The sequence below is a fragment of the Dermacentor albipictus genome, chromosome 9 (genome assembly GCF_038994185.2).
Source record: "Dermacentor albipictus isolate Rhodes 1998 colony chromosome 9, USDA_Dalb.pri_finalv2, whole genome shotgun sequence".
NCBI classification, from domain to species: domain Eukaryota; kingdom Metazoa; phylum Arthropoda; class Arachnida; order Ixodida; family Ixodidae; genus Dermacentor; species Dermacentor albipictus.
In genome coordinates, this window is record NC_091829.1 from 16,030,140 (window position 1) to 16,049,478 (window position 19,339).

The following is a 19,339-nucleotide window of genomic DNA, read 5'->3' on the forward strand; positions in this document are numbered from 1 at the left end:
GGTTTCAAAAGCTGTTCTAGGTCCGCTGAACTGTTTCATGCGCTTATTCCTTGGAGCAACGCTAGTATGAACGCCTTGCGTCGATCACAAGGCGATGTACTGTACAGTTCTCATTTATTATCCCAGTGTCGCCGACACCACCACTTGTGATGTGAAGAAAATGAGGCGACATTTTAAAATGACATTGGCCCGCGCTTCATCGTTCCTTTGAGTGTTACGCACTGAACTATATGGCAAGCAGAAGCTCGGTAATGTTCGCGCTTCTATAAGCTCGTTCGCAAGCATGCCGAGTCATTCTGAGCATGCGTACTTGGACGTTTTAAGGTCTCAGACACGCTTGTCTAGCAATAAGCGATCGGAGATGTCGCGGCGAATGTTTCTCCCTTCGCTCTCACTGTGCTTGCACCGCGACCATGCAGAGTATGTGTTCTCGTGCTCCGGCAACTGCGCAAAGCTTCGGCGCAAGCTGCCTATGGGCAACTGCGCTGAATATTCGTGCGCAAACAGCAGCATCATAGCCCACCGCCAGCGAGCGAAGAAAGCAGCTTTTGGTTGTGCGCGCTCCGACCTCGAGTCGGCAACTTCACTGCTCATACAGACGCACATGTATCCAGCTTCCGATCTGACTGGACATCTGCGTATACTAGAGCCACTAAAACGTACGAGCGCATGCGCTCGTTTCTACATGCATTTCCGTTGCTAGCATTCTGCTCTCCCTAACGTATAAATTATTGAGCCCTCTCGCGCACCACCACAAAAATAACTTTTTTAGACCGGGGTGCTCAAACGGTGGGGTACGCAAACCGCCGAGAGTGCGAAAGGTAAAAAAAAACTTAACGCAAGCGCAATGTACGGAGGTAATTAAAAAGTAAAGGTAATTTTCACAGAACATCTTTATGTCTATTCAGGAAGAAAGACTGCACATGTTACTTATCCACATAATACCCCTGTATGCACGGCATTACACTTTTGGCATCAGCTTCTGTATCCCGTCTGCGAAGGTCTTTGTTGCTCACCGAGTCATGTGCAGTCTGCACCGCTTCTGGACCTCGTGTTCTAGCCTTAACTGATGACCTCGCAGCGCCTCCTTCTAACAACTGAAGATGCGACAATCCGATGGTCCCAGATCAGGGCTGTAAGGAGGTTGTGAAAGCGCTAACATTTGACGATGAAAGTTCACAGGTTTCACTCCCTCCAACCACAGCAAGCGCACTGCGGGTGCCATTCCGCGTTGGTGCAATCGTGGAGGTGTGCGTCCATACGTGCAACTTCTTTAGGGCGCAGCTCTCAGGCGCCCGTTCCTGCGGCGAGCGTCGGGGTCGGCGGCGGCGCAAACGAGCGAACGAGCACAGCGAAAGATGAAAGCGAACGCGGAGTGCAGCGGGAGATGAAAGACGCGAGGAAAACGGAGAGGAGGGTGCAGCGGAACCATGAGGCGGAAAGCGGAGGAGGGTATGGCGAAAGGGTGAGAAGAAAAGTGTAGTGCGGCCACGACGGCTACGAGATGGCGCCAGAGTAGCGGGCGTCGTCTGGGAGGTCTGTCGGCGGCGGCTGCTTTGAATCGCACCCGCGCGTCACTCACGCGCTGGCTCTCGTCATCTCCAGATTAGCGAGGCAGTGGCGCCGCACTTCAACGTGCTGCACGAAACAGATTGTGCGCGCCAGCCACAATATATCGCGAAATGAAAACACGTATAGAGTTGCGCTCAAATTTTGCATTACAGGGGCTACAGTAATCGTCGGTGGATTTCTTCTCAGCGACAGTCGGCTATGTGGGTTTGGTGATGGAAAATCCTACTTCCACGTCACTCCAAATATACAGGTCGTGACGTCAGGAACAGCTCATCTTTATTAATTTTTGCGAGAAATACAAAATTACCTTTACTTTTTCACTTACCCTCGTAGCTTGCGTCCTCCAACGCTTGGCTGTGGCTTGGACACCATATTGTACAACTCTCTTATGTGAACAATAGACCCGTAGCGGCCTTGGAACTTCAATTATGTATAGTATTTTTTTTTACCCTAAGCGCGAGCTCATTTTATTTTGGCCACGTACCTCTCACATGACTAGTTTTCGTCCAGCGTTAGACTATACCCTACCGGCTAGAGCAGATCTGATGTAGCCAACATTCCCTTTCATCAACAGAAAATAAACAAACAAATAATAGCAGAAAAATAAGTTGAGTAAACCATACGCTTTGGAGACAGTAGCCTGTACTTTATTTTATTATTTTAATGAAGGCGCGAGTTTTCAGGCGAAAGCATTTTTGAACTGTACAGCGCTGATCGCAAGAAAAGCACGCGGTTTTCTAACCACGCGGTTAAGCTTTTCCAAGAGGCAACATGGTGAACTATAGCTTGAATATACACAGTGAACAAATTATCGAGAACAACACACAACAGCGAAATAAACCAACAACGTCCACAAACGAGTATTTAGGAAAGTAGAATCACATATGGTCCCTCCTTGTCGTTACCCTTTCCGAAACTTTTGCACAGCCTCTGGCGTTGGCGCTCGGTTAACGCATGCGCCAAACAGTGGGACACGAGTGGCACAAACGTTCAACACGAGGGAAGGGAAATAATTTAAAGATCAAGAGAGGCTGTACAGGAGATTATGCACCGTGCAATAAGCGCTTGTCGAAAGCAAGAATGCATAGGAAGGGAACAGCACAAGGCTTCCGCTCTCATTACAGTGCAAGTTGGCTGATGCATCAACAGAAACGTAGGGACGCGGCGGCTTTAAGAAAATCAACTAGCCCAAATGTGTTAGCACGTCGTCGTGTAGTGTTTCAGAGAACAGTTGGCTTGCATTGAAAGGGTCCGATGACTACATATATGGTCAACCATGAAAGCACTCCAGGACACTGAATATTCAAACTAAGACGTGCTGCCGACATCGTAAACCCAAAGACACATGGTAGGACTAAGCGTGCTATCCATAGTACGGCTAGTCCTACAAGCAACCGCATCTGACGTTTCCATAACCATATACAGGTTCCACCAGTAGATACAGCCATCTTTCAGACTAACATTCCAACATAGACAATCGCGTCTTTCGAAGTGCCCATATGGTTCCGTCAGGTACCAACAGAATATAGCAATAGAAGCATATATTTTCCGAACTGAAACAGTCGTACCAGCAATAGCGTGCAAGCATTCGCACCAAGTCCCTTCATATACCAATGAACTCTAAGGGCAGGGGCACTTTCAGACTCCACCAAACAACAGCTCTAACAAGTTTCAATAGAGGTCCCAAATGTTACAACAGATACCAACAGTAGAAGCAGCCATCTTTCAGATTCATCATACGTCATATCGGACGTAATGTCATGCCACGTGTTTCCTGCTTTGGCGTCTCGATTAGGGCAACCAACTTAGCTATTCAGCTACAGTAGGGGAGCCGGTAAGCAGGTGCTCTTGCCAGCTGATCACGCATTAAGAGCAAAGCTTCTGGGTTGGCAATACTTTGTCATATTGGAGCTTAGAACTTAGCCTAAGGGTTCTTGTGTCGGTTTAAATGGTACTCCTGTGTTCCCTTTCTCATTACAAGGGACTATACCTCACACTCAAAGCCATTTTTCGGCAAGTTGGGCCTAAAGAACTTCAGGAAGAAATACGAAATACATTTCAGTCGGGCAGACATCAATATGACTGCTTGGAACGATCGCCGTGACGCTGCGACGATAAAGGAGCACAACGTGTAAACGCCCAAACATGCTCCAGACTTTCATGTTTTGTTTTAATAATTTCTAGCTTGTTCGTTTTTAAGCTCTTCCGCTTTTAGCTCTGTCATCCTTAAGTGGCCAATTTCGAGTGTCGAATTGAATTTATGAAATTGTTTTGCTGCTTTAACACGTTGTAGCTAGGTCACACATTCGATGGTTTCTGAAACAAACTATATGGCATGTAACCAGTATTGTTATTTTTTTACGTGCCAGAAACAAGATATGATTATGAGGCACGCCGTAGTGGCAGACCCAGGATTAATTTTGACTACCTGGGGTTCTTTACCGTGCACCCAATGCATGGTACATGGGCATTTTTGCATTTCGCCCCCCATCGAAATGCGGCCCCCGCGGCCGGAATTTGATCAGGCGCCCTCGGGCAGTTATGCTGAATATCAGCAGCAGGTGGACATAGCTCTTGAATTTAAATTAGATTGCTTAGCCACATTATTACTTAGCAAGCAGGATGATGAAAATGAGGAAGCTGTATATACTGACAAATTACCAGATCAAACGTTGCCCTAACTCATTCTTATAGCGATGGAGCGGAGTTGCTGGACCTTCCAACATGCCTGGCAAACTGAGGTTCCCCTGTTCGCATTACTTTCTGCTCCAACGACAAAACATTATTGCGTAAATTATTATATGCTAAGATTGACTAGACAGAAAAGAGAACAAAAAATAAAACAGACCCCTGGCCGAGAAGTCTCGGCTTAGAAGCACTACATGCAAAGTGCCAAATGGACAAGCTAGAGACCAGAACACACATGACTAAACAGATGGCAACAAACAGTGCATTGTCACTGTGCGCTATGAAGGCTTAACTTGAACATAATACATGCACACAAGCTTCAGACTAGCTGCATAACGGCATGCAATGCGCAATTTTCTTGCGTAAAAATAAAACAAAGAAAGCCCAGATAGTGGCCATCGAAGGGCTAGCAGGATTTCTGTGACAAGAACACCAGCCATTACTCACTTTCACGAATCATTTCACCAGTGACATTAACAAGCGTCACTTGTCGTCACTGTTTTTTTTTGCATGCTGAGGACTATAAAATTGTATTCTTCTTCAACTCCGAAAATTCGCAAAGGATGTCTAGCGAACGGGCTGGTGTCAACGCATCACTGGAGCTCGTTGTCCCCAAAACCGGTGTAAACACCACAGGTCTGACCCCGATCTCAGTTGATCCGAAAACGTTCTCCAAATATTCAAAAATAGGACATGTCGTCGAAAATTATCACTGCTGAAAGGCACAGGTCCACCACTGCTTTGTTACCAGGAAACGGAAATAGTTTAGCAGCGTAATTTCATACCTTACATATAGCAACAGCAATCGGTTTAGGAAAAGGTAGAAAAACCTTTCTGCTTTTGGTATAACTCATCATGAGTTTGCGATTTACACAACATGCATTTGTCCGAGGTGTACGTTCTTTGAAAGAACAATTCCCTCTTATTCGTCACAACTCCTGAGCTCACTCTGGACAAAAACTGAATCCGTTGCAAGGTTGATGTTCGAGCACAGAAGAGGAAAAGAGTGTTGATGTTCATGGAACAGCTTTGTAGTTTGTAGACTGTGAACATCCGTGCAGACGTTCCCCTTTTACTTGTTGCAGCACTTTGCGGCGAAGCTCTTGCCTTGTTTGTCGTTGAGAGTGAGGCTGTCTTTCTCGTGGGGTACGGCGTGCTTGATCATGCTCCTACAACACCCACGCACAAAAGAGAAATGCGTAAGACTACGCTGCTTCAGATAATAAAACTAAAAAGTACACATGGAACGTTAACAGAGAGAAAGACTGCTATGCAGATTAGAGCGCAATCAGGGGTAGCTGATGTTCTAGTCGAGATGCTTAGCTCGGGGTCAACTCCGATTACCCTATCAAATACACGCGATATGCAGAAATGCTTTGATGAGACGAGCGCTGAACCAATTTGATTGAAATTTGTTGGATTTGACGGAGAATGATAAAATTATAGTGGCTATATGAAGCTGTATCTTGATTTTGGACTTCAACCTATCTACAAAAATAGCAAAAGAAATCTAATTAAAGAAAACAGTAGCGTGAAGTTTAGGAATCTGTAACTCTACACCAAAAACAAATATCGCAGCTCTGTAAATTGCATCTTAAGAACATCTAAAGCGGACAAATTTGATCAAATAGTTCACAACTTACGCGAAATTTTTGCAATGTTTACGAGCGTTTTGCAAAACTCCCACTCGCAGATTAGTGGTCCACCTCAGAGCAGTGGGTAACACATAAATTTTGTTCGCTTTCAATTACTTATTCGATGCAGTTTACAGCAATTCGACATCATTTTTATTGACAAGTTAAAGAGCTCTAAACCTAACATTTCAGTTCTCCTTTTCTTTTTTACTTATACAATGTTCAAGAACTTGCCCAAAAGATTCAAGGCATAAATAAGAACTATGTTTAATGCAGGCCCAACATTTCAACATTTTCTTTTAAATGCAACATACTTCATCAAATTCGGTGCAGTGGTTGCCGAGAAAAACAATTAGGAACTGGCACTAAGTGAAGTTAGGTGCTGTCGAGGGCGGTCGGGAATAACCAAACTAGTGTAATAACATTAGGAAACTTGAAGGCACAGGGGCGATTCTGCTGACATGAGAATGGAGTATAAGTAGAGATCACTAGTAGAGGCCCAAGTCTCGTATTAGATGTAAATTACACTAATCGCAACAAATCACGCATTGTGCTTTCAGAATAATACCATTTGAATAAGGATGGTTCGCGCCAGTTAACTCGCTTGTATTAATGCGGATGAATACCTTCAATGCCAAGGACAGTGTAAGTTATACAACAGATTTTAACCGAGAGCTCAAAACTATTCTGCTTTAAAAAGTGGCAAAAAGTGTGCTGGTGTACACTTGCACAGTACGAAGGAGAGGATAGCTCACTTACCTCGTCAATGCGCCAACAGCCTCATTAATATTTGACCCGTCTTTGGCACTTGTCTCCACAAAGATAGCTTTCATTTCCTGAAAAACACACAACGCGGACGCAGTCAGTACCAATGACGTTCTTGAGCAACTTGAGAAAGAAAAGTTCAATAATTTCCCGTACGAAACGGCACCTAAACAGTGGGCATCGTATCGTGGCCCTCTGCTTCAGAAAGACTGCGCCCATAAACCGACACATTTGTTTTTTCATTTACATCGACGTTAGCTCAAGCTGCAGCTTGTCATGTTACGAGTTGGCGGATGAGAGGAGTTATCGCTTTACATCCGGCTTTTGCAGCACAGAAGCGGATGCCAATAGATTTCAGCTAATCATTTGAAAGCTGCAGGCACAAAATCACATGAAAATGCAATTGCGAATTCTTCTCTCGCAGGAAATTTTTGTTGGGTTCCGAATCTGACACCATCCGCAGTGTAGCGATATTTTCGGTGTCGTTAACGAGTGCGAATTTTGGCATGAATTGCCTTTAAGTAGCCGTCTTTGCAGTACGTAGACTCCTTCCCGACTATTATTCAGTGTGGGTATTTCGCAACCAGGAAGCACATGCTCACCTATAAACTTGTGGTTCGGTAATATGGCGCCCATGCATCAATTTCAACTAAACACAGCGAAATGATTTCTATGGCGCGTATTCTTGAGTTAAATATGAAACGAAAAGGTAACTTCTCCGTGCAATAAAAATGTTGAGAGTATCGAACACAAAAGAGTACTACTCGCGAGTGGTAGAAAATACTGTAAACCTGAAAAGCATTGTGCATGCAGCATAATCATGTAAACTTAGTTTAGAGGGGAAACAGCACAGGGTTTGAAAAAATATCAATACACCAAGCAAGCCATCGTTGACCTTTTTCTTTCCTTGCCAACCCCAACCTTGATTCTGCGGAGTATGTGTCCTGGTTTAAACGCCGGCCCCAATAAGCAGCAAGCGCGTGGGTTAATGAGTCACATGAGCATTCAGGAACTAGATCAGATCGCAGACGACCATTGCTACAGCCGAGGACTGTTGCCTGTTCGTTCAACACTTACTTGCGCGATCTTTTCCCCATTTTCTCTCTCCACGACGGATTTGCTCTGCATTTTGAAGATGTCCCGCAGGTCGGTCTTGTTGGAAACCAACATGATGGGGATGCCGCGGGACGCCACCTCCTGCGAAGGCAATCACGGAGAGCATCGTGAGACCAAATCACGCGATAACGACTAGACTCTAGTGCGCTTAAAACAGCGCTCGCAGAAAGAGCGCATAAAAATACTACGCGTGTAAGAACGCAAAGTTAGACGACAATTTCCAGCGCGAGAACACGAGTGCGACGAGTATCCCGCAGTGCTCTAGCGATGGCTTTCACCGGTGATGGCACCACCGTCGAGGTTGGCACGGGCCATCTCGCGATAACTTCCAGAGTACAGAAGCGCTCCAGGTCACCCACTGGAAATAGCTATTAGTCCCCTCGGGGACTGAGTATGTCTACAATGTTGATACTGCACACTTGGATATTGTACCATTTTACTGGCTCGGAGCAACAAAAAAATTGCTAAACGCCTATTTTACCCTGCAACCGAACAGATATCATTTGCTCACCTGCATGTCTTACCCATATGTCACTATTATTTAAACGTATTCGTTACCGAATCGGGCATACTCCGCGTGGTGCAAGCATGCAGGAACACTTCTGGGTAGTTGGCCCGGTCGACAGCTTCTCAAGCCCATGGTCTCTTATTAATCTAGGCCACCGATCGATGATACCATCTACCCTAAAAAAAACTTTAGCACAGTATTCTCGCTTTCAGAGTGGTGCAACGTGAGCTCATTAGTAGCAACAAACTTGGCGGAAAGTATCGCCGGTTTGAAACGTTCCCAATCTATTATCGGCGTGCCATCGGGCTCTGACGAATTGTTGCACAACCGCTTTACCTGCTCAATAAGCTGAAACCGCATTTATACATGACCGATCATAATAAGCCATGCGACGTACCTCAAGGTCGGACATCCATTGCCTCACGTTGAGAAACGACTGTTCGTTCGTGCAGTCGTACATGAGCATGACGCCGTCAGCCTTGCGGAAATATGACTGCGTTATGCACCGGAACCTGCACAGGAGGTCGCAGTTTACCATATTATTTTTGAACAAAATCAGTTGAATACATTTTTTTAAGAAAAGCAAAATCAGGGATTCCAACAAGGTTTTTACACACCTTAAAATTACAAACGTGACCCTGATGAGAGTTGTCACTAGAATATTAAAAGTGAAAGCTGTTCACAACACATAAACTTTGCCCCTGGTACATGAGTACCACACTATCTGTCGCAGCGACCGCAGCACTTTTTGCAGTCTTACAAGAAAGTTCACGTCGCATACCAACCCAGCCGGTGGAATAGTTTCATTACTAGTGCATAGACTGTGTGCAATATGACATACTCCATCAGCAGCATATCATGACGTTTATAATTTTAGAGCGACAGTTTGCTTGCAGTTCAGAATCATACTGTACATCTTGCCACACACCCACTGCCCCCATCTTGCCCACTGACTGTGTGCTACGTCATCTACGACATCACCTGAGGCAGTCTTAAGGCATGCGCGCGGTTAGCCATCACTGCAATGCAAGGGGTCGCGCATTGAGTGAGCATTCGGTTTGTTTTGCTTGATTTCATAGATTAAGATCGCTCCTGTGGCGTGACTCCTTTGAAAAAACGGTGTAACGACTGCTTTGGTGAATTGGAGGGAACCGTGCGAAGTCATTGCACCCTTACGAATGAAATAATATTGTGAGTAATAGGTCGCTCAATTAGCTGGTTTGTACAGCTGAAGAAGTTTCCCTCTCTAGCTCAACAGTTTGCCGTAGTCTCAAAATTCAAGCACAACGTCAGGCCGGTCCAACTTCAATCCGCACAAGTGTTACGTTAGACTCTGCTCGCCTGAGCTGCGCACACAAATTCGCATGCCTTTTGAAGAATACATGGCGCACAATAGCAACTACTTTTACGAAGCAGCTTCTTAGCTTTAGATTATCAAGCAGATGTTGTTCTCTTTTTAACAACTATTTTTTTCCAAGACAGCACACTGACACACCAGCACTAAGCAGATTTCACTAAAAAAAAGCAGTATAGTATAAAAATGACAACTATTTTTTTGGTGATAAAGATACGCCCTGGAATAATTAATATTTAGTGCGTTAAAAGGATATACAAGCACTCTGGAGGACTGCGTCTACTATACACAGAAGCTTCACGAATCACGCGTTTGGGATGCACTGTTTTGCTACAGAATCTTGCACTGGTAACCCATATGAATACCAGGCCTCTATCTATTAATATCTAGTTTTTGGTATTACACAAATTAGAAATTGATACTTTACGCTCTGTACATATTGCTGCCTAAATTGGAGCGCCAGGTGTACAACTCTCTCCAGGCTAAACCACTAGCTCATTCACGCTCAAATTTTGCACAAAGGTGACGCATAGTAGTGGAAACGCTTTAATATATATCAGAATTTTGGAAGCCCTGATCGCCTGTTTCGCCCAGGATAATTACGCAGGTGTCTGCTCATGACATTTCCAGAATGTAAGATTCGCGGCAGTGGAACCACGACGCCCTTTGTCGTCCATGCGGCGAAATCAAAAACTGTGAACGAAACACGATTAAAATGCGCAACACGACTAAACAAAGACAAAACAGAGGCGCCCGGTCGGAGGCCTTCGCAACTTCTTAAAGGACGACCCTCTCATGGACTGCATGTGAATGCCAGTTCTGTGTTATGCCCCCCAGTTGGTCATAACATGAGTAATCATGAAATGCCACCAGCGTAAGAAATTTGAATGAGAACGATGCAGCGACTTAGTTTAGAGAGTCATGTGTGCCCAGCGCCCTATTCACGCAACATACGGTATATGACAGGCACCAGGCGACCGCAACAGAGACATAGAAGGACAGCGTCGGCTCACAACCTAGTCGTTCTGAGCCTTTATTTTCATCTCGCTGACTCCTCTACTTTTCTGAAACGTGATTCAGCTGTCACGTACCTTTCCTGGCCGGCTGTGTCCCACAGCTGCAGACTAACGTTCTTGTTGTCGATGCAGATGTTTTTCGTCTGGAAGTCGACCCCTGCGAATATCGACACAAAAGTAAATTTTTCTTACTATTGCGCTAGAAAATAAGGCACTTGCTTAAGCTACGTTTGTCGCAAGACAAGTGCCCAGACAAGTAGCCAATCTTTTCCGCGGGATCAAGAGGTTTTTATTATTATTATTATTATTATTATTATTATTATTATTATTATTATTATTATTATTATTATTATTATTATTATTTGCAATAGCCACACAGCCCGCATGAACAGCATGCCTGGGTTACCGTACCAGAAAAAAATAAAGTGCAAGCAAAATTGTTAGCGTAAAAGCTACGCTCTCGTTTTGCGACTAACGATCGTTTATAAGCACCAAACCTCACTCTTAGTTTGCACCCCCCTCCATCGCCCCTCCCCTTCGACGCTGAACACGTAAGCATTTTCTTGTCTGGAGACCACAACATCCGATACGTCATGCTATGTCAGATACATTACATGAGACTTTACAAAAGAGGCTCGGCTGGAATCAAATTCGTAAGCGTTACATATTTTCGCAACAGGAGTCAGCCAGCATTGACACTAAACGCAGCAACACCATCCCTTGTTTCTGTTCAAGCCGGCAGAATGTACAGGGGCACTAGTAGAGATGCCTTAATTTTTCAACAAAAAAGGTGTGAATTACAGTGAATATTTCCTAACAGGGCAAAGAAAGCGTCGCCAGGAAACTTGTAGTACGCCCACGACATGACGATATGACCAGTAGCAGGATCGCCTGCGTGATTGTGAACTTTCTTGACAGACGTCCTCTAACAGTGAGCAGAGTTCTTGGATGAAGCGGTGCCCTGAAAGGCAGAGGCGTCTGGTCAGAGCCCTTCGCAACTTCTCAAAGGACAGCTTGCTCATGGACTGCCTCTGAATGCCAGTTCTGTGTTAAGTACTCCACTTACTAAGTTTATGTGAAAGTTTCCATGCGAGATTTTCCCAACTTGACATTGTGATTTCACGAATTAATAAGGCCGTGCTTCCAGTAATTATGCCCACTATGCCAGTATTTACCTTCCTGTATCTTGCGTTCTAGTTTGTGCTTTATTTGTTTATATAATATTCTTATCTCTTCCGTTTAATTATGCAGGTCCAAGTGACATGTTTGAATCTTAAAGGCGAAGCTTTCGTGAAACGGTTCAAGAAATGTCACACAGATGATTATAATCTGCACTGTGTTTTGCGTCATGGCAATTATCTGCATGCCAGTGAAGACAAGTAGATACAAAGACGCCCCTCATCCCCACGTGACCCCCGTGACCGCTCCTTATACTGTCTCCGGGTGGCCTCCTTTGCTATGAGCCTGGGACTCCGTATCCAGGGTCAGCGTGCCAACCAGGGTGGCCGATGCTGGAGATAGTGGATTACTAAACTGCGCTTTACTTGGCGAAAGACCAACCAAGTAGATGCACCAAACCCCAGGAAAGCAGGCACACAAAGAGTTTCTTTATTAGAGAAATTGTGCTCTTGATGACGTCCATTGTTGCGATTAGGATATCTCATTTGTTTTATTACTGATATTGATTCTGTACTGAACTTCTGTAGAAAACAACTCCAGTAGCCAGGACGTACACCCTTAAGGTTAGTACGAGCCGCTCGGCAAGCCAGCAACACGCAGACATGGTCACGAATGTCTGGAACTGTTCGCAAAGAAAGCTTCGCTTTGAAACTACCCTTCACGGGACTCTATCACAAAGCTACAGAGGAAACCCAATATGGGTTTATCAGACCAGAAAACCGTATTGCGTTTCCGTCATACCTTAGTGATACAGTCGGGTGGATGACAATGTCTTGCTTTCCCATAACGACATATAAATAAATAAAAATAAGAAGCCAGCCTTAATTACCAAGCGTGGAGGTGAGCTGCGGCATGAAGATGCCCCTGCTCAGTCTCATGATGAACGAAGACTTGCCCACGGCCGCGTCGCCCACGAACACCACCCTGAACGTGTGCTCCGGCGGGCCCGTGCAGTCGGTGAAGCTGCCGATGGACCTATCGGCGGAGCACGTGGAGCCGGAAGAGATCCTGCGGCTACACCGAGTCTCCTGGTCTGAGACCTTCATCTGCGCCACCGAGCTCCTCCTTCGGTCTTCGACGAAGCCGTCGTCGAGCGGCTTGTCCTGGTCGGGCTCGTCGGTCGACTTCACCGGCGTTTCCTGTCTCGACAGGTGGCGCCGCGGCACGGGCTTGGGCTCCGGGGAGGTGACCCTGGACCTCGGAAGCGGCACGGGAGGGACTCCCGACCTCTGGGGAGACAGCGACCTCTGCCGCCTCGTCTTGAGAGCGCTCGGCGAAGGAGCGATGTTGACGCTTTGGCACGAACCGGACGGGCTGGGAGCTCGACGGTGGTACCTGAGGAGAACAGGCCGCCGGATAAATAACGGTAAAATGTGGCGAAAGTGAAGTGTCGTTAAGGCTTGTTGGATAGCTTCGAAAAGTGAGAGAGAGAAAGAAATGCTGACTCTATAACAAGCTTGGGATGTTGGCCTAGCTGATAAGACGGTAGCGGCAGCACCCTGGTCAACGAATCGTCATTGTTGACATGCTAGAGGCGCACGGGCCCGAGCTGTGCGGACTCGCGTTTGGGGTGGCCGGCGCTCCCGGCAACTGCTGACGTAACCAGAATAAATGTGTTTTTCGCTTTAGCCTGACGGCTCTCGTCAATGTGCTCCGCATCGCTCAAGACCCCACAAGGACAAAAAGTAATTCGGCGAGTTGGTGATTCTCACCAGCTTCGGCTAAAGGGCGGTTGAAGAAGTGGAGGTCAAAATACAGACACGACGCTGATCTTTCCCTCGCACGGTTCACAGACACAGTCTTTGGGCCACTTGCGTTAGCGCTACTTTTTGAAAATAGTGCGACTGACGCTGTGACATGCTACTCGAAGCGTTACGTGAGAAATGTAATGTACACAATGGTAACACAGGCGTACAAACGACCATACACCGATGGACACGCGCATACACATTGTGACTCAGTTAGACCGGCGGAACGTATAAAAGCCGTTCCATTCCAACCCTTTAGAATGGTGCAAATTTCAACAAAATAAACAAGGAAAAGGCGCGGAGGACTTACTTCGCGGTACTTGGGTCGACACCTAGTTGCCGTTTGATTTCACTAATCCTCCTAGAGGATAGATTTCCCCGGGTCATCGGCTTCGGCGAGTCATCAATACTCTCCATCTGCAAGTAATAACAAAATAACAGCCCAGTGAAGTATGATGCAAATACATGCCAAAATACGGCAAGAAATTACGTCGCAGAGTTTTCGCGCTCACTTTAAGCTAACTACGTTCGCTTCTGTCCAAAGACAACTTCAGTTATTGATATGGATGTGACAGAAAATGTTGGCACCAAAATTCATTGTCCTGTCCACGGCGACAACTTGTGGCTTGATTTAAAAATCTGACATAAGTTGAAGTGAACGAATTGCAGCATTCTCCCCTAACATACTTCGAAACAGACGTCCATAATGATCAGCGCGCAAGCCTTCCTACAAAATCAGGAAAGCAGGGCTATGCCCAGCAAATGAACGGTACGCTATTGCTAGGGCCTTGATAAGAAATTCCAAGTTATTCGCTACAACGCACAGCAATGCATACAGTGTGAACCAAGACCTTTGCGCTCTCCGCGTAGCGCGATCAAGCAAACGACAAATTTGTATCGCTTTATCTATCGTGCTTTACTTTTAGACAGTTCCAATACAAATCAAAGACCAAAGCCATCGGCGCTTGCTTTTAGGCCCAGCTGAACATGATGACAACGGCCGTTCACCGTAGTTATGGTCGCCAGTCAATGCTATCACAATACCGATTAAGGTGAGAGGAAGCAGTTATTTGCGACTTTAAGCGCTTATTGCAAAACCCGCGCACAATATACTCCCTGCGTCTGATGAACTATCGCAAAGCTGGCGCTTCACGCGTGGAACTCAGCAACACCCGAAGGGAATCACTCAGGCTGGGCTGTCTCTATTCAGCACGGAATTACTAAGAAAGGTGACGACGAAGCGACCGTCGTGAAGCATCCCTGCAATGCCCCGACCATCAAGAGCGCCCTGTGCTGGCGGCCACTCGCAAATCATCAAGCTCACGAGCGGTGAACGAAACACGCACGCAAGCTTGTCAGGTGCAGCTTCAGACGCGCAAGCCGCGCGGTACGCTTTCCGTTTCCGCGCCCACAGCAGAGCGAGGCGCTGTCGTTGTGCAATACTGAAGCAACATCCCGCGAAGCAGTAGACTGAAACGCTGCAACACCTGTAGGGCGCGAAGTTATGGCAGTTACGCTACAAATACTTCTGATCTATAACGAATACAAGCGTCGAACACAAACATTTTGCGATTGAAGTTTCTAGCTTACAATATGTAGGTCATCGGGTTCCTGCGTTATATGCACGATCAGTACAAAATACAAGCACCATACAAAAGTTAGTAATGTTAACGTCTCGAGTCAACATTTAGCAGTTCGAGCGAGAGATGAGCGCGTCAGGAAATGACCGGTCGAAAGCACTTTCGATTACTTTTAATGCGATTAGCATTCTTAGGCAAACCTAATCTTTCCGGTTTGTTCGCCTGTATCTAACCACTTTCAACCAGTGGCCCAAGTTATCTACTAGCTTGGGTCACTGTGTATGTTGTGGCAGCTGTCTTGCCGAGCAGCCAAGAGCCACTGGGTATATGTGGTTGATATATAGACAATCTGCGGTTGGCTGCCATCTGGCCTAGTAGACAACATGGTGTGTCACTGGGTATACATGCGTGGCACAGGTTATGTACCCGAACAGATAATTTCGGCACTGCGTAAGATATATGGGTATGTGCCCATTCTCAGCCAGTGCCCAGAAATGGTGTACCAACGTGATGCAAGGAGCATACGCAGCCCTAAATGTATTAAAGCGACAGCATCCCTATCACAACAGACACCTCCGTGTCAAGTGCGGCCATTAGACGGAAGGCCATTGCAACGATGTCGCTGCCAAAATACTAGGGATACTGCGGAGTTTCAACTGGGGTTGAGTGATTACTACACGATATACTGTGTCGTGATATCATCTGGCGTTGACGTCAGCAGCGAAATTACAACTTCAAGTGTCCGCGGCGGCAGTGCGTTGTGTCGCTACATTGCTTTATTGCTAATCGCATTAGCGTCATCATTCATCATGAGATGGGTTCTGCCGACAATTTTTTGTTTCGAACGGACTTGATATACATTCTTGAAGAACGCACGAAAGCAATATGCAGGGAGAAACGAGGTACGAGAATCGCCATCAATCGTACAAAACCGAACGAAAAGAGTCATGCTACGACTGCTTGTAAATGGTAACACACACAACTGACAAAGAAGACAAACACCGAAAACAAAAGTTGACACAGTTGACGTTTGGACTCCTGCACGCTAGCCTTGCTCACAATACAAAATGAGAGCAATAAAAAAGCTGCTTAAGTACAGTACATAAGGAGACCCGGACCCCTGCTGTACCATGGTGACCAATTCGTATATTTCTGGTTAAGGCCATTCGCCGCGGAGCTTGTACGTGAATTGAGTCTAGATAAATACGTATAGCCAGAGCATTGTGTTCCGTAATCACAAGTACCTGTTTCCAGTTATTCTGTTCACAGTTACTCATGTTCGCCAGTTCTTGACAATTCGGTAAGAAAAAAATTCCGGCAAAACCTATGTCACGATGAATGTCGACGTTAACGTGATTAGCATTGAAGCAATTGGCGACACGCGGTATTGCCAACACCAAAACGCGTCATGTATGACGCGTGTAACTAGCCGGGCTCTTTTGTCGTGCTTCACACTAAAGGTACTGTATATGACTCCCGCAGGGAGCCACATACAGTAACTCTATTTACGCTGGACACGCTGCGCCATCTGGCGGCACCGCCGCGAAGTCCGCGTGCGGCGTTTGGGAGACTATATATTCAGACTGAGTATATAAGGCGCAGTTTTTATTCCGCCCAGCACCGGAGAAATATTTAAGCATTTTCCTTTTCGTTGAAGATCAGCACCTACCCAGTGACCCAAGTTGGCATCAAAGAGGTTCATTGATGAGCGACACAAACCTAGTGCCACAAATATCGGGATCCAAGTTGTCGTCGAATAGATTCATGGAAGAGTGGCACGTACTCAGCGGTTTGAGAGAACCAGTTGAAAACGGTTTCCTCATCACAGCAGCCCGATGCTCTACCCGTTAGACCATGATCTACCCAGTGACCCGAAATGGCTGGAAAACGGTTACAGACACGGACATCGTTCTCTCTTTTTGTTGCTTCCATCGTGTGGCTTTCTAGTTGCCATGTCTCAGCCGCGGTGAGGGCGCGAGGACTATGTAGACAAAAAAACACAGTTACGTTCAGTAACTGAGGTATGACTAATGTAACTACCTAGTGACCAGAAACGTGACACACTGGTTCGAAGGACGAATGAAAGAGACACACATGCCAATTCTGAACAGTAACGAGTCTTTTCCATTCGCTGTTTTGTCACTTTCATCTACGGTACCGCGTTTGTAGCTGCCCTATAGTTAACGCTATACCAGGTCTCAGGCTTCTCCAGCAATACGGTAACCAGACCAACACCTCTTACCTTGCCTGTGCTTCATTAGCGGGCAAGGCCCGAGTGTTCAAATAGTGTCGAGTACACCTCGGAAGAACACCTTACCTTTACCCGCGCACTGATTCAACCAGCCGAATAGGCATCACTGTCTGAAAGACCACTCTATAGTCATTGAAAACTAATAATTAGAAGCAAGTTCCACCTACAAAAGCGCAGTGTACATATCCTTCGCATCTTAAAGAGAGCTGAGCCAGCAGCAGTCCTCTCAGAAATATACACGTTATATAAAACCAATAAGGTAGGCTTACTTCCATGACGGCAAGCGTTATTGCATGTTTAAAACAGGGTTGTTGTTGTTGTTGTTGTTGTTGTTGTTGTTGTTGTTGTTGTTGTTGTTGTTGTTGTTGTTGTTGTAGCGTTCTGTCTTTGTGTCACTGCTTTCACGATCAAACATGGGGCAATTTGTACGGGCGATCCTGATATCACGCCTCAGTCAACGATAATATCTTTACAATACTTCTGCAATAATAACCCTTTTCCAATATTTCAGCTTGAAACAGCGAGCTTTTATTCCCAATGAGCCCAGCATTTGCATCATTAGAGCAATGTCATTAAGCTGTGAATGGATTCGAGGTTACTCGGCTCTTTTTAAGAGGTGTCGGGCAAGTGCACTGTACTTTTGGAGGTGGAGCTTGTTTGTAATTCTTAAGTTGTCACAGACTACAGATCCCTCTAACCACTGTTCCTGCGAGCACTCATTCATTCACAGATTACACTCTGCCGTATGGATAGACATCAGAGGAGAAAGGCATGTCTTGACTAGAATGAAAGCATGGCCTCTCTGGCTTGATCTCTGCGATGGTAAGGTTGCGCAGAAGACATGGACAGAAAGAGACGTACTCTACATACGTACAAGACAAACAGCGCTTAGTGTGTTTCTCGTCTTCCTTCCTGTCATAGCGCTTCACTCTTCATTAGCAATCCTGCATGGTATACTGGACATAGTCAAATACCGCCATACTGCCGAGTTCGTCATCTTGAAAGTTCTGATTGATTCACAGGGCCGCTACGGCCTCTCCGATTGGCTCGAAATGCCGCCATTGAAAAATTTGGCACTATGCCTGAATTTGAGCGTCCAGAATAGTACCCCTTGCGCTGACCGTCTTTTGTCTTTGTCCCGTCTTCCGGAAGCAGAAGTGAATCGTTCTTCACATAGGTGGCACAACAACAATACGAGATAAAGAACTCACGCTGCACCACGTGTTCCGGCTTCCGATGCCGCTCTCGCTGCTTATGGACGCGCAGGCACCAGGCGCGCTGGTTTCCATGCCGTTTCCCGAAGACGACGACGACGCCTTGGACGCGGACTCGCCGAACGACGGCGGCAACGACTGCACGCTGCGGTCGCTAGCCTTGCTCGTGCTCCTCACGGGCAGCGGAGGCCTAGACGTGAGCACCGACCCGTTGCTGTGGCCGCTTCCGCACGTCGTGGTCGTAGACGCCGTGGCCAGGCCAGCTGCAGGATTGGAGTCCAGGCTGTCTTCGTGGTCGTGCAGCGACGGCGTCGCCGATGACAAGGACCGGTTGCGAAGCGATACGGTCTCGGAAGACAGCGACGGGAGGGGAGTGCTGTAGTCAGTCTGGCGGCCTTCTTCGGCCGAGTCCAGGGCGGCTGCGGAACGCAGGGTCGATAGGCCGCTGTCTGTAAAAGAACGAAGAGGTGAGAGAACAATGAAGAGCGGCAATGAACGTCACATTTCTGCGATCATTTGGTTATGCACAAATTTGACAACGAGTTTCGCGACATACGCCACGGAGGCGCGCCACAACTCTATCGAAAGAAAACATTATGTGCCATATCAAATAATCCCATATGAACATATGGGGATCCCGTATAAAAACTCGTATGTTCCCCTGCGCTACGACGACGCGAGATACAAGGCTGTACGTTGCCTGCGTTACCAACA

At 46.4% G+C, this 19,339-nt stretch overlaps 1 protein-coding gene across 5 annotated transcripts in view; it reads right to left on the reverse strand.

The window, feature by feature from the left end:
* Nucleotides 1-2,197: 2,197 nt before the first annotated feature.
* The window catches only part of LOC135903675 (ras and EF-hand domain-containing protein homolog), a 111,449-nt gene continuing 94,307 nt past the window's right edge, over nucleotides 2,198-19,339 (reverse strand). For all 5 annotated transcript variants that reach the window (XM_065434000.1, XM_065433997.1, XM_065434001.1 and 2 more), the window contains 8 exons: nucleotides 18,623-19,074; nucleotides 13,891-13,997; nucleotides 12,662-13,167; nucleotides 10,729-10,810; nucleotides 8,681-8,795; nucleotides 7,737-7,856; nucleotides 6,654-6,730; nucleotides 2,198-5,429 (listed from right to left, as the gene is read on the reverse strand). In XM_065434000.1, coding sequence (XP_065290072.1) covers nucleotides 5,333-5,429; nucleotides 6,654-6,730; nucleotides 7,737-7,856; nucleotides 8,681-8,795; nucleotides 10,729-10,810; nucleotides 12,662-13,167; nucleotides 13,891-13,997; nucleotides 18,623-19,074 — 1,556 coding nt within the window. In that variant the 3' untranslated portion in view covers nucleotides 2,198-5,332. The remainder of the gene's footprint in view (nucleotides 5,430-6,653; nucleotides 6,731-7,736; nucleotides 7,857-8,680; nucleotides 8,796-10,728; nucleotides 10,811-12,661; nucleotides 13,168-13,890; nucleotides 13,998-18,622; nucleotides 19,075-19,339) is intronic.